The following is a 14,144-nucleotide window of genomic DNA, read 5'->3' on the forward strand; positions in this document are numbered from 1 at the left end:
ATCCCTCACTAAAAAAAAAGAAAACAAAAAACTCTCTGATAAAAATTTCCACAAAACCAGTGTTAAAATTCTGAACTGAAAAGAATTTTCACAGCAACTTGTCTAGATAAGTCAAGATACATAGTTTCATGTAGTTCAGAGTATCTTGAGTGATTAGAAAGGTTAAAAAACATGGGGGAAATTTTACATTCACTTTATTCCACCACTGAAATTTGCTATTGTAGAATATTCATGGCTCTATGGGGTTTATTTTTACAGAAAGAAATCTGCCCACAATAACTTTCCAGTTCTATTATTCTGATTTCACCATCTTGAACTGAACGCAAGTTCACAGGCATTAATAAAATGTAGAAGAGAAATGGAATTTTCAGTAACACAAGAGGATGAAAATCAGAAAACAAAAGTGGAAAGGAAAATGTCTTAGTAAAATTTTCTGTCAAGTTAACAGCACTGAATTATATATTTGAATGTGGTTAAAAGGGGAATTTTGTATACATGTTACTAGAATTAAAAAAAAAAACAAAAATTTAAAAAATCTATAGGACTGTACAGTACAAACAGGGAACCCTAATGTAAACTAGGGACTATAGCTAATAGCAAAATTATGAAAATGTTCTTTCATCAATAGGAACAAATGTACCATACTAATGCAAAGTGTTAATTACGGGGCGGGGGGCGGGGAGGGGGCGGGCTACATGGAAATGGTAGTTTATGCATGATTTCTCTGTAAACCTACAGCTTCTCTAATTAAAAGAACTCAAAAAACACAAACAATTCCTTCAAACAAATACTTTCCTCTGGTGATTACCTACTGTAATGTAAATAACCTCTGCAATAAATATTAAGTCATTCTGAGTAGTGTTAAAAACAAAAAAACAAAAAAAACTCCAAACGATTTAAAAATATTATGTTATCACAGGGAAGCATATTTTATCTTCTGTTTCCCCCGCAAATGGCCAAATTAATTTTCTCTGAAGTACAAAGAAAAGCTTGGGAACAGCTAGGTCAAACAGAAATGGGAGAAGCTGGGCCAACAGCACTGGCTGTTCTAAGCCTAGTGTTTTCACCAGGCACTAATGAATGGGGTTGCTGAGATTGAAGACGAGTTCCAGTCCTGCACACAGATCGCAGCACATCCGTGAAGCTGCTTTGCAAGTGGTTCACCTGTACAAGTTCATTGCCTCTATCAAACGGAATCAGAACACACAAACTCCCTGTCATCCTGAGGCACGGCTGCTTTGCCATGTGGCCTAACAACTGACTTTGCTTAAAAAGGCACCTATGCTATCCGCCTTACTAGGTAGCTAAAAAGATAATAATAATACCTCATTGCTATTGGGCATTCTTCAAAAAACTTTGGTATCTGAGTAACAGTAATCTTTAGGCAACATATTAGCCCACTGAAATTCAAGAGAAAATAATATTTCACCCAAACAGAATTGAACCACGGACCCATTATGGGCCTGACCTGACAGAAGCTTCTGGAATTCCCCTAAGTTTTAGAAGATTGGCCTTGCAAAATCCATGGTCAAATAAGTGTGTGAAGTGTTGCATACCACAGTCCCCTTTTGAGACTTACAAGTTATGCTGTAATAGGAAAGGCTCCAAAATGCCCTTCAATAAAGAAATCTGCTTAACCCCGTATAACGCAGTGCTTCCCTTAACTGTGTGCCATCTTAAACGGTAGTTATACATGGTTCGGGTCTGCTTCCATATAAATTCTTTCGAACCCTGGAGACTTTTGAACTTGGCCATTCTAACTCCGAATACTCTATGCTGACTTCGACCATCTTCTCTTTGAAAGTTCTTTTCTGACTTATGCCTAATTCCAGCCTTGTGTATTAGCATCCCCCAACTGAAGGTCTGTTTCTTTGGCCTGGACCCTTACATATTCCAGCTCACATGGCTCCATTATTAAGGAAGGGATATTTCCCTATGCCAAAATAAATTACACACCTCTTGGGATACTTAAAGGTTCATTGTGATGTGGAGATAAAAGTTATTTCCTATCCATCTAATTCCCACCCATATTTCAGTTTCCATGACCCCAAAGAAGGAACACTTTGGGAACTTAATTACCATAGCTTTTATAGTACTTGAAATGGCCAGATTGTTCTCTAATTTCCTTCTAAAAAAAACCAATTCAGAGTACTGGTATAATAAACGTACTCTTCCCTGAACTTGTACTTGTTTTCCTAGTTATGTAATATTGAGGTTTCTATTACTTTTTGGCCACAATTTAGTGGAAGGTGGAGGAAGAGGAGGCTTAAGAAGGGAGAGAGGCAGTGCAGAGCCAGCTGCGCTCCCAATACAGATCTCTGTACCTGGTTCCAGAGGGAACACAACAACTCTGCTACACATACTGTGAGCATGACTGTCTGGCCCAATCTGTCTAGGGGTGGCCTGAGGGACTCACCATCCCCAAACATGTCCTGCATGTGTAAGGTGGTTCACAGAGTTCTCCAACAGAAAGCTATGGGTGAGCAGTAAAGTTGTGTTGCCTGGGGCAAGAGACTACTGACTGTAGGGCAAACAGTGCAGTGCCCAGAACCACAAAGAAATAGTTTCCTAGGTAAGAGGGGATATTTCTACCCACTTAAATGAGGGAATTCCTAGGGCCAAACCCACGTGCCCAAGACAAATCACATGTGTAGAAAGGACCAGGGTGGCTGCTACACTTTGGCCTGGAGCTATCCTCTAAACTCGTCGTATGGAATTTCCTGAAGGAGAGCACTTGCACAGGTCAATCTGCAATGGCTGGAAAAAGCATTTTCTTTTTTTCCTTCTTTTTTGTCTACTAGCTCCTGGCATTCAAGGAAAACTCAGTCGTAACACCAGCTAGGTGCAAGCATAAGAGACTAAATTTCAGTGGTAATTCATTAAAATGCTAAAATGTTCAAGTTTCAACAAAAGGTTACAAAAACACACAACAAGACAGGAAGAAATGGCCCAGGCAAAGGAGCAGATTAAAGCAACAGAAACCATCGATGAGGAGGACAAGACCTAGGACATATCAGACAAAGACTTTAAAACATGATCCTACATACTCTAAAAAAGGAAAATATGGACAAAGAACTAAAGGAAATCAGGACAGTGATGGATGAAGATAAAGAGACTATCAATAGAAAGATGGCCATTATAGAAAGGAATGATAAAGACCACAGTAACAGAAATGAAAAATTCCCTGGAGGGTTTAACAGCAGATTGAACTTGGCAGAAGAAAAAACCAGAGAACTTGAAAGTAGGAAACTGAAATCATCTAGTCTGAGGAGTAGAAAGAAGAATGAAGAATAAAGTGAACAGAGCCTGAGAAACCTGTGGGACACCATCAGATAGGATATGTACCGTTGGAGTCTGAGAATGAGAAAAAAGAGAGAAAAGGACAGAGAGAATAGTCAAAGAAATAATGGGTGAAAACTTCCCAACTTTAGCAAAAGACATGAACATGCAAACGCTCAACAAACTCCAAACAGGATAAACCTAAGCAGACTCACAATACAGCGTTTTTTAATCCAATTATCAATTGCCAAAGAAAAAGAATTCTGAAAGCCTCAAGAGAGAAGCAATATGTCACATACAAGGGGTAAGTGCCGATTTCTCATTGGAAGCCATGAAGAAGGCAGCGGGATTACATTTTAAAATGCTGAGAGCAAAAAACGGTCAACCAAGAATTTTATATTAGACAAAACTGTCTTTCAAAAATGAGGGAGAGAGCCACGGTGGCTCAGCAGGCAGGGTTCTCGCCTGCCATGCTGGAGACCCGGGTTTGTTTCCCAGTGCCTGCCCATGCCAAAAAACAGAGGGAGAACCTGAAATGCTGGGGGTCAGCCCTTCCAGAACACCAACAAGTTCCATCCCCATATCCCAAAATACCTACAGCCCCTTCCAACATGAAAAGTTAAAATGGGCATAGCCTAAATACTCCTAAAGAGTATTTAGAAAGATTAAAGGTTGGGTTTAATAAACAAGCATGAGTATTAAATCATTATACTGATATTTCTTTTAGCCTCCAGTACCTTAGAGCAGCTAGAAATAAAAACCTAAAATTGTGCAATTGTAACCCATACCAAACTTTGAAAGCTTTTCTACAACTAATCGTTGTGATGTATTTTGAAATTTATTGCATGTATATATATGTGTGTGTTATTTAAAGAGAAGGAACAGTAAAGCAGAGAAGATAGGATTTAATAAATGACTACGATTGCTGAACCATTATATTGATATTTCTGTTGGTCTCCAGTGTCTTGGAGCAGCTAGAAAACAAAAAATCATGGAACTGTAACCTATATCAAACTTTAAAATCTGTTCCATAACTACTTGTTAAAATAAATATACTTTGAAATTAAAGAAAAAATGAGGGAGAGATTAAGACATTCCCAGATAAACAAAAGCTGAGTGAGTTCATCACCACTGGATCGGCCCTACCAGAGATGCTAAGGAAAGTTCTGCAGGTTAAAAGGAAAGGACAACAGAGCAAAGCTGCATGAAGAAATAAAGATCTCTGGGGAGAGTAATGACATATCCATATAAATGCACTACTATTTTATTTTTTGTTAGTAACTCTACTTTTTACTTCCTACAGGATCTAAAAGACAAGTGCATAAAACGTAATGACAAATCAGTGGTTTTGCATTTGCAATGTATAAACCTGTCGTTTGTGACAGAAGTACATAAAAGTCAGGGGATGGCAGGGTATAGGAACATAGTTTGTAGTCTTGAAGTTAAGCTTGTATTAAAGCAAATGAAATTATTAGAGATTTAGAATGTTAAATGTAAGCCTCATGATAACTATAAGGAAACTTTGGGACAACATGCAAGCTCACAGAGGCAGAAATTAGAGTACAGATTGTTGAGGGAGCAGAGAGAATTCCCAAGTTGTGGGGAACAGAGAATGTTAAGGCATAATGGCTGGAGGGCTTCTGTTTAGGGGGATGGAAAGGTTTCTGTAATGGAAGATGTGAGAGTGCTGCCAACATTGTGATGTGATAATCCTATTCAATGATGTGTTTGGGAGTGGTTGAGAAGGGAAAGTTTACGTTGTACATATGTCCCCACGTTTTTTTCAAAAAAGGAAAGAAAAAGCAACTGAAGAGAGAGTGACAATAAAATGCAATACGTGATACTGGATGTGATCTAGCAAGGGAGGAGAAAAGGTCCAAAGGGACATGATTGGGATGTATGCAAAAATTGGAATATAAAGTGAGAGCTTTATATCAATATTAAATTTCTTGAACTTTCATTACTGCACTTAAGGTGGTTACATGAGTGAATATTGTTGCTCATAGAAAATGTATGTGGTGGTATCAAGTATTCAAGGTACACATCCTACACTCAAGTGTACAGAAAATGGTTTCATGATTATAGATAGACAGGCAGCCAGGCAGCCAGACAGACAGACCGACAGAATGATATGGCAAATGTGGCCAAATGGTGGATACGAGTATCTGGGAATGAGGTAGAGTTCTCTATTTGGGGGTTGTATTATTTTTGTAATTGTCTTGTAAGTTTGCAGTGTTTCAAAATAAAAGGTTAAAAAAGAATAAAGAAAGGGATGGGCCACAGTGGCTCAGCAGGCAGAGTTCTCACCTGTCATGCCGGAGACCCGGGTTCGATTCCCGGTGCCTGCCCATGCAAAAAAAAAAAAAAAAGAATAAAGAAAGGAGGGAGGGCTTGAGAGGAATGCAGGTCTGCAGTCTATACATACAGCACCCAAAGCCCTTTTGAACATTGGGGAAGCTGAAAAGGCCTAGAGTGAGAGAGAAATTCCTATCTAGGACAGCTAGTTGCTTTCAGAAAAATATCTCAATCTCCCTATTACTACTCCTGGGAAGATAAACCAAGTTCACTTTGGGTGACAGACGACGATTCTCAGCGCTCAGTGGCCTTTGGTCTCCTCCCCAGTTCATCTAAGCAACGCTGAACAATCCCACATCCATTGTGTTTCAATACCATTTGAGGTTCTCATTAAAAAGTCATTTCCTTCTCTCTGGTCAGTTACTCTCACCAATTTTCTTTTTCCACCTCTTCCATGTAAATAATTAAAATGTTGGGTAATACTAGACAGCCTATTACTGCTTTTGCCCCGTGAATAACAGCTAGCCAGTCTCACTAACTTTGTAGTCTATCCCTTACGAAAAGGTACTTCCCATTTGTCTCCTCTGGATACTTACTGAAAGATCTTTTTTTTTTTTTTTGGTGGGAGAACCCTGACAGCAAAATACATGCAAACCCTATTTCTAGGTCCCTGTTTCCAACTTACTATAACTTAGGTTTTCAACTTCTTACAAATGAGAAGAAAACTCTTTTTCCTTCATTTCTACTCAGGCTGAACTGGTGATGCTGAGCTATGTTCCTACTCAAGCCCTGACTTTTTATAGCTCTAGAAAAACAAAAATCAGCTTTGGAAGGCAGCCAGTCTCCACAGGCACCTTCCTTTGTGACTTTACAAACTTCAGAAGAACCTGCCGAGTTCTGAAGTACTAGTTAGATGGTCTGTCCTCTGGAAAATTGCCATTGTGTTGTTCCTTGTTTATTGTAGAATTAAGATTTTTTCCTATGACCAAGCTAAAGATATTTTTCCACTTCCTGGGCAAATGGCATTTCTCCATAATCCTAAATACACATACACAGTCACTCGCAGTGATGGAAAAAAGCTTTTATGTCTTGATAACTGTGATAATGTTGAAGTCTAAATGAACCTAAATAGAAAGTTCTCTTGGCTGGGTTTTGTCACAAAGGAAGGCAGCATGAGGTCTCGGGAATAGGTGGGACAGTCAGATGTGAGGCGCAGGGTCATCCTGGGATAAATGCACTATTGCTCTGTGCTGATGCTATCAGAGAAGAAACACCAGATTGGGGGTTGGAGAGTCCCAAGGGCTGCCTCCCTGAGGGAGGGTAACGTGTTCTTCTGAGTTGGGAGCTTGCCACTGGGAGTTCTGCTTTTGAGCAAAGAATGGGAAATATGGAACTTGGAAAAGACATCAGAAAGAGGTATTTAGGATTAAAGGATCAGGGGATAAATAGGCCAATTAAAAAGCATTTAAAACAAGAAAAAAGAAGGGGGCAATTGAAAGCATCTGTCATCCATGCTGGGAGCAGAATAAAGGATGGGGCTCTTCCACCGCAGCCGCCGTGGGCAGAGAGCGTGAGAATGTGGCCGGGTCTGAGTTAAGGGATGGGCAACTTCAAAATGAGGACTGCAGCCTGAAGGGGTATACCTGGAGTCAAAAAACAAACAAACAAACAAAAAAACAAAAAGAATTCCTGATCCCCAGACACAGGGGAGACTGGAAGAAAAGTTGGCCAACATTTGGGATGGAAAACAAAAGCGAACCAGCCAGCGGGGAACAACGTCACTTCCCCTCCAAGAACTAAATCCAGTCTCCGACCTGACATTCAGAGCTGCCACAAGCTGGCCTCCACCACGAGTCCGGGCACCCCTCACCCAGCCACATGGCTCGCCCACCTGGCCTGGAATAAGCAGACTTTGTGTCTCCTTCATGTACTATCCTTTAAGGTCCAGCTCACATCCCACCATCTCTAAAAATCTTCCCATAGTCCTCCCAGGCAGAGTTTCTCTCTCTTTTTCACAAGAAGTTTGTGCTTCAATTATACAAGCACAGGTCTTCCTTGAAATACTGACAGTGATGTATTCACCTGAACCACACTTCATTTTCTCATCTGCTCCCCTCAGTCCACTCACTTTCCAAGCCAATCCGGAGCAATGCGGGAAGCACTGAAGTTGTTCCGACAGGGCATTTGTTTGCTCTCAGCGTCAAGGCGGCATATCCAGCACAGGACACTTTTCCTACCAGTGGGCTCTTGCTTCATAACCTGACAAAATACTTGAGTCCCTGAGGCCATTTCTGCCTCACTGCCACCTCTCCTCTCACAGGGTTGCCAGATAAAATATAAGACGAATAATCTTTTAATGTGAGTACGTCCCATGCACTATTTGGGATATAACCATAATAAAAAATTATTTGCTGTTTATCTGCAATTCAAATGCAACCAGGCAGCCTGTATTTTTACTAGCCACAGCTGGCAGCCTTACCCCCCAGCAGCTTACAATCGAGTCCCCTGCCCAAGACCGGTGTACTCTGCTCTTTCCTGCCTCCCTCACCGGGAAGCACAGACAATGGTACCCAATGGGCTGAAACTCAGCTCCCAATGCAGAGGTCAGCGGTCTTCCTCTCGCAAGGCAGCCTCTTGGTCTTGCCACATCCTGAGCTCTTCATTCTGTCCTTCTGGTCTGTACCTCCACTGACCCCAGTGGACAGGCCTGGGGCCTGCCTGGCCTCTCAGCTGAGTGACAGCCTGTGCCATCTTGCCTCCAGGAAACCCCATCAGTTGCTGATGAGTTCCAGGTATTGACAGGACTATCTAGCTGTTCCCCATCTGACTGTGACTCCCCAAGGGCAGGAAACATTGTTCAGTGAGCATGAGGTTTCGTTGCACATCACTGGTGCCTAATCCATGACCAGTAACCTAAAAGCGAAAGATGATAACTCAAAGGATGGGGTTGGGGAGGAATTGGCAAAAATAGGGGAAGAAATGATGAAGGGCCTAGACGAGACTGAGTAATACTGTGAGTCAAAGAAAAGGGTGCGTGTGAAACAATACAGCTACAACTAACTTCCGCTTCATATGTTTTGTCCCCACATTTTCTCAATCAGAAATAAATAAATAATTTGAGTTCCTTTAAAAGTCTGAACTGTGTGATACGACTGCAGGAGTTCTCTAGGGCAGAGGCTCAGCAGAATTAAAAAAGACCACGAGTCTTTCAGAATCCCCCGTACCCCACGCAGAGGTCAGTGCAAGGGATGCTGACTCACGGCAATGGAGGGTGGCCTGGAAGCATCCCCTGGAAGGCCATCTCAAGGACTGTGTGGCCCCATCTGTCAAGAACCATTGTTTTTACCCTGTTGCTTTCTCTTTTCAGAACCTCAGCATTTCAACTCATAAATTCTTAATAAATGAACACGATGCCACGTAACATTTTATAGTTGCCTCCTCTCACATTTCATGGTACTGTCATGGAACTTGCAGAGAATAAGTGCCATGAGTTCTTGGGTCAGGTCAAACTGACTTAATTCTAAGGCTCACCAAACAAATGCTGCCTTTACGTAGTCTTCTGGACAAGAGGTCTCTTGTCCACATAATTTTTAATTACATCTCAAATGAGAAATCCAAGCACAGACTTTCGGGAAAGGGCAAAGTGGGATAGGATCAGATATCAATAAAATCAAATAATATCTGAGATAATTAGTGGCATCCAGTCTAATAACTGGGCCCCAGTCTGCACTGAAGAGTACTAAGATATATTTCCACCTATTATCCTAGAGAACTTCCATTTTGATGGTGGGAGTGTTCAGCACTGCACAGTATGTAATGACAACGAACATTTATTATTTATCATGCACTAAGTACTAGGCTAAGAGCTCACATGGATTATTCAATTCAATCTTCTCATCATCCTTATGAGATCATTACTATCCTCCCCACTTACAGATGAGGAAGTGGAGGCTTAAAGAGAAGAGACTGCATCTCTGCTAACGGGCGCTGGAGGCAGGATTCAATGGAACCCAAGTCTCCCTCATGCCCATCGTGCAACTGCGAGAAGGGAGGTGATGTTGATGGGAGCCATTTCCTTGCCAGCTAAGGACAAATGCTGTGCTAACAGCTTTCTATACATTAACTTAGGGTTGGCAGACTGTAGCATGGGCAAATATAAGCCCGTCATTCGTTTATATATTGCCTCTGGTTGCTTTAGAAGGGACAGACTCTATGGCTCACAGAGCAGAAAATATTTACCAAATGACCTTTTCCAGGCAAAGTTTGCTGGCCCCTGCATTAGATCACTGAATCCTTCTAATAGCTCTTTGAAAGAGGGATTTCCTTGATTTTAGAGACGAGGAAACTGTTATAGAAGCTAAACTGCTTTTCCAGAGTGGTGGTTCCCCAACTTGTAAAATCTAAAATTTGTATTTTGCCACAGAACTGCCTCTTTATTCCCAAATCAGGGACACTGGGGAAAAAAAATTATATATGTTATTATTGTTCCATGAAACAAAAGATAGTTAATAGCCAAGTATGAGGGAAGTAATCACAAACAGTCTATTAAATGGGATAAATTTAATTTTATGAAGAAAGCACTCAATATTACTCTTACTTTTAAAGTTTCGCTGAGGACAGGTGAGCAGGTAGTCACGGGCTGGCAACTGGGAGCCACTCAGGAATTTCAGCCTGTCAGTGGCAGAGCCAGAAGTCACCCAGCCCCTGAGATTCCAAAGCCTGGGACGGTCCTACCGTGTTGGTTGGTTGAGTTGTCTGTCTTCCTTTCTATTCAATAAGTATTCAATCAACAATTCAATAACAATTTCCTGATCACCTACTATGTGCCAGGTACTGTGGTCATGCCAGAAATATAAGGACTCACTGTATTCCATTTCTCTCTCGCCATCTCTCTCTCTTTCTTTTGGCTATTCTGATTAAGACCAAAGATGTAACCTCTGTCACAACACAGTTAACTGTTTTCTTGTTATTATGGCTTGACCTGGTAGCCACTGGGGGAAATAACCTCAAAGAAAATACCACAACAAAATGATATCAGAGCATCCCCCCCTTTTAAATTCTAACTGATGACTCTAGAAGCTTTTAGGATAGGAAGAAATCAAACAGTTTTTATCAAGCCCCAGAGACTGTTCAATACAGAGCTCTGAGTTAAATATTTTGCTTCCCAGTTACAAGGTTGCTCAATAAGGGATTGGGCCACAACATAAAGTGAAAGCCACATTTGCCACCAATAAATATCATCTCTTGAATATCATGTTTCTAGAAATTACTCTTCTATTACCATGAATTATCAAAAATAAAGCAGTCAAGCTATTTAAAAATTACAAGCAAAAGTTAATTATGAAAAGTGACTCTCAAGGCACTCTAAATTAACATTCATATTCTTGAACAAACGAGAACACTCAAGTTCTTGCATTATATGTAACTATGTAATAGCCTCATTTAAATATCTCTGATTCCAAATTATTGTTCTATTTTTTTATTGCATTGATAAGAAGAGCAGTACAAGGGAAGTTGCAATTACTCCACTGACCCTAGTGTATACTTAAAAATAAATAAATGAAACTTACTGTATATTCTGATCCCAGGTGTTCATTTGGAGAAGAGGGGAAAGAAAAAGAGAGACACGTGATATAGACCATACTTACACACTACATGCAATACAAAACCTAAGAACTAACAAGTACTGGTGAATTACAAGTACTAAAAATGTGGTAAAGAAACCTTCCAAAAATTGAACTTTCATAAATAATGAACATTTCCTAGTTTGCTCTTGAAATCCTTTCACGTGATATTTCTGTGGTTCGGCAGAAAGGGACAAGACAAGATTCAATTAGCTTATGGGTTTGTGGCTAATTAAAACCCAAAGAGTTGGCCCTATAAAAACAGGATTAAAGACTAATAATTCCAATAGAGCATTTAATTAACCACAAAGGAAATATTTTAAGTGGAAAAGCAGCTTTTAAATCAATAAAAAAGAGTTTGCTGTGATGAAGTTGAAGTGGGATCTTGAATTTTAGCGCATTTGAGGGCAAGAACTAGACTTTCTAAATATTTGGGGCATGGTTTCTAGTGCAGTTTAGAGTCCAGCGAGTTGTTACTCCAACTGGGAGGGAAAATGATCTTAAAAGATCTTCATTCTACTTACAGTAAAGGAAGTATTTTGGGACAGAAATGATCAATACAATCATTTACACAAATCATAGTCAGGTTGTTTTTTTCCTTTGGGGGGTATTTAAAAACTTTGATTAAAGTCAAAATAAATAGCACCCCTCCCCTCCAAATTACTTGGAGATTGTTGTGGGAAAAGGGAGAAATAAGGGTAATAAATTCCTAGAAATGCCATTAAGAAGAGTCTCATCTTCCATTTCCATAAGCCACTTCCTAGGGTCACTCCGAGAGGAAGATGGAATGGTTAATGTAACCTCCACCAGCCCCTGCCATGCCTGGTCTCAGTGGTAGGAGGTGGGATGGTAACCTGAAAGTACCAAGGTCAAGGAAGATGAGGACATTATGCGGCTCTCACACCTTGCTGTTTGGATAATCAACCTGAAACCAGTGAAACCCAACTTCTGCTCTGCACTCTGTCATTGCATCTACCACACGCAACACGCTGGCAGAACTAAGAACTTACCTGTAATTGTGTAGGGATAATAGTTCCAAGCCTTCTCTGTAACATAAAATATCTTGGGGACAACAGCTCTAGCCCAACTAGGCAATTTGCTAAGGAGAAAAAAAAGAGAGAGAGAGAAAACCAATTACAATCTTTTCAGAGCCTCGGCATGCTAACCCATTTTTCTGAATAAACTGACCAGAGAAAAGAGATGAATTCTGAGGCCTCTTTTCTCTCTGCGGACAGCTCTTCCCCATCTCTCTGGTCTTCAGGACCATAATCAATTTCTAGGCAAGTTCATGTGCTCTTAAGATGAGTAAAGGCGAAGGCAGAGCCCAGTGTGAGGGCTGTAAGCCTGTCTCTCCAATTTGATTTGAAAGGACGTGAGGGTGGCATGTCTGGAAGGGGACATGTGGGGAACGTTTTGGCCAGCGGGGCTGGTTCTAGTTTGATGGCTGCCAGAGTGCAACACACCAGAGACGGATTGGCTTTTAATAAAAGGGGGTTTATTTCATTAGCTCTTCAGAGGAAAGGCAGCTAACTTTCAACTGAGGTTCTTTCTTACGTGGGAAGGCTTAGGGTGATCTCTGCTGGTCTTCTCTCCAGGCCTTTGGGTTCCAACAACTTTCTACGGGGTGATTCCCTTCTGTATCTCCAAAGGCCTGGGCTGAGCTGGGAGTGCTGAGATGAATTATGCTGAGCTGCTTGGGCTGTGCTACCTTGCGCTCTCTCACTTAAGCACCAGCCAATTAAGTCAACCGTCATTCATTGCAGCAGGCATGCCTCCTAGCCAATTGCAGATGTAGTCAGTTACAGATGAGGTTCACGTACCGTCGGCTCATGTCCACAGCAACAGAACTAGGCACCTTGGCCTGGCTAAGTTGACACATGAATCTAACTACCGCAGGGGCCTTTGCCGTGGGCTGGTCTCTGGGGTGCAGAAAGGTGGAAGAGGTGTGAGGGGAATCAGAACATGGAGGGACAAGCACATGTCAGTGCCCAGCTTCAGCTTAACCACCCGCGTGAGCGATGCTCTGGATGTGGATAAAAGCAATACAGAGTATCGCCTTTAGAGATGTGAGGAGAAACAAAACACAGCCCCTCAATGACAGAGCCATCCCCTTGCAGTGGGGGGCCTGCAGAGAACACATCCCGAAAACAAGGGAAAAATCCAAGCCCAGATCCTTTGGAAATCAAATACTAATTAAGTTTTGATTTGTTTTTCCTTCAGAGGCAAACCCTAGAGCATAGTCTTGGTCTAAAGAATTTCTTAAATATTATGTTTAAATATATGATATAATATATCCCTTAAAATATACCTGCATGCTTTTACTCCCCACCCTCAAGTCTTTCCAGATGTTACCATTTTGCTTTTTCCCCATTCTGGTCCTAAGAGACACTGGACCTAGAGAGAAGATGTAGGCTCAGCTCCTGAGGACTGTGTGCTGGTGACAAGAAACATCGAGGAGCAGTTCTGAATCTCAAGCTGATACAACCAAGAAATGGGTGACATCAAGCTAAGAGAACCCCCAATCCCAAACTCCTCTTGTATGTGGAATTTAAATGACAAGCAGAGCTTGTATCTTCAATGTCTTCTCATATGGTTTCATTTCTGATAAGTTTACTCAGGCCCTGTTTTTTAATAGACAAATACGTATTTTTCGACGGCTGGCTGGATCAAAACTCTGGGCTATTTATAAGGTTTAAAACAAACGGGGTAATCAAAGCTCCCCCCAAACTGGGTACGTGTGAGATGAAGGCAGTTGCTCTCAGGTGGACCGTGAGAAGCAAGCTGAAGCAGTTTTATAACACATAATTCTTCTTGCTGCTCTAATGGAGAATTTCTCTTATAAAATCTTTTTTGCAGTGACTGCTTATCTACCTTATGTTCATGCTGTTCAGACGGACGGAGCTGCTCCCTGACCGGGGTTTTTATAGCTTTTGATGATAGTGTATT

At 41.2% G+C, this 14,144-nt stretch overlaps 1 protein-coding gene across 1 annotated transcript in view; it reads right to left on the reverse strand.

The window, feature by feature from the left end:
* PITPNC1 (phosphatidylinositol transfer protein cytoplasmic 1) overlaps positions 1 to 14,144 on the reverse strand; it is a 269,957-nt gene that overhangs the window by 104,245 nt on the left and 151,568 nt on the right. The window contains exons 3-4 of the mRNA XM_077163621.1: positions 12,209 to 12,297; positions 11,145 to 11,152 (exon numbers count right to left, since the gene is read on the reverse strand). Of these exons, the coding sequence (XP_077019736.1) occupies positions 11,145 to 11,152; positions 12,209 to 12,297 (97 nt within the window). The remainder of the gene's footprint in view (positions 1 to 11,144; positions 11,153 to 12,208; positions 12,298 to 14,144) is intronic.

The sequence above is a fragment of the Tamandua tetradactyla genome, chromosome 6, assembly GCF_023851605.1.
Source record: "Tamandua tetradactyla isolate mTamTet1 chromosome 6, mTamTet1.pri, whole genome shotgun sequence".
Lineage (NCBI taxonomy): Eukaryota > Metazoa > Chordata > Mammalia > Pilosa > Myrmecophagidae > Tamandua > Tamandua tetradactyla.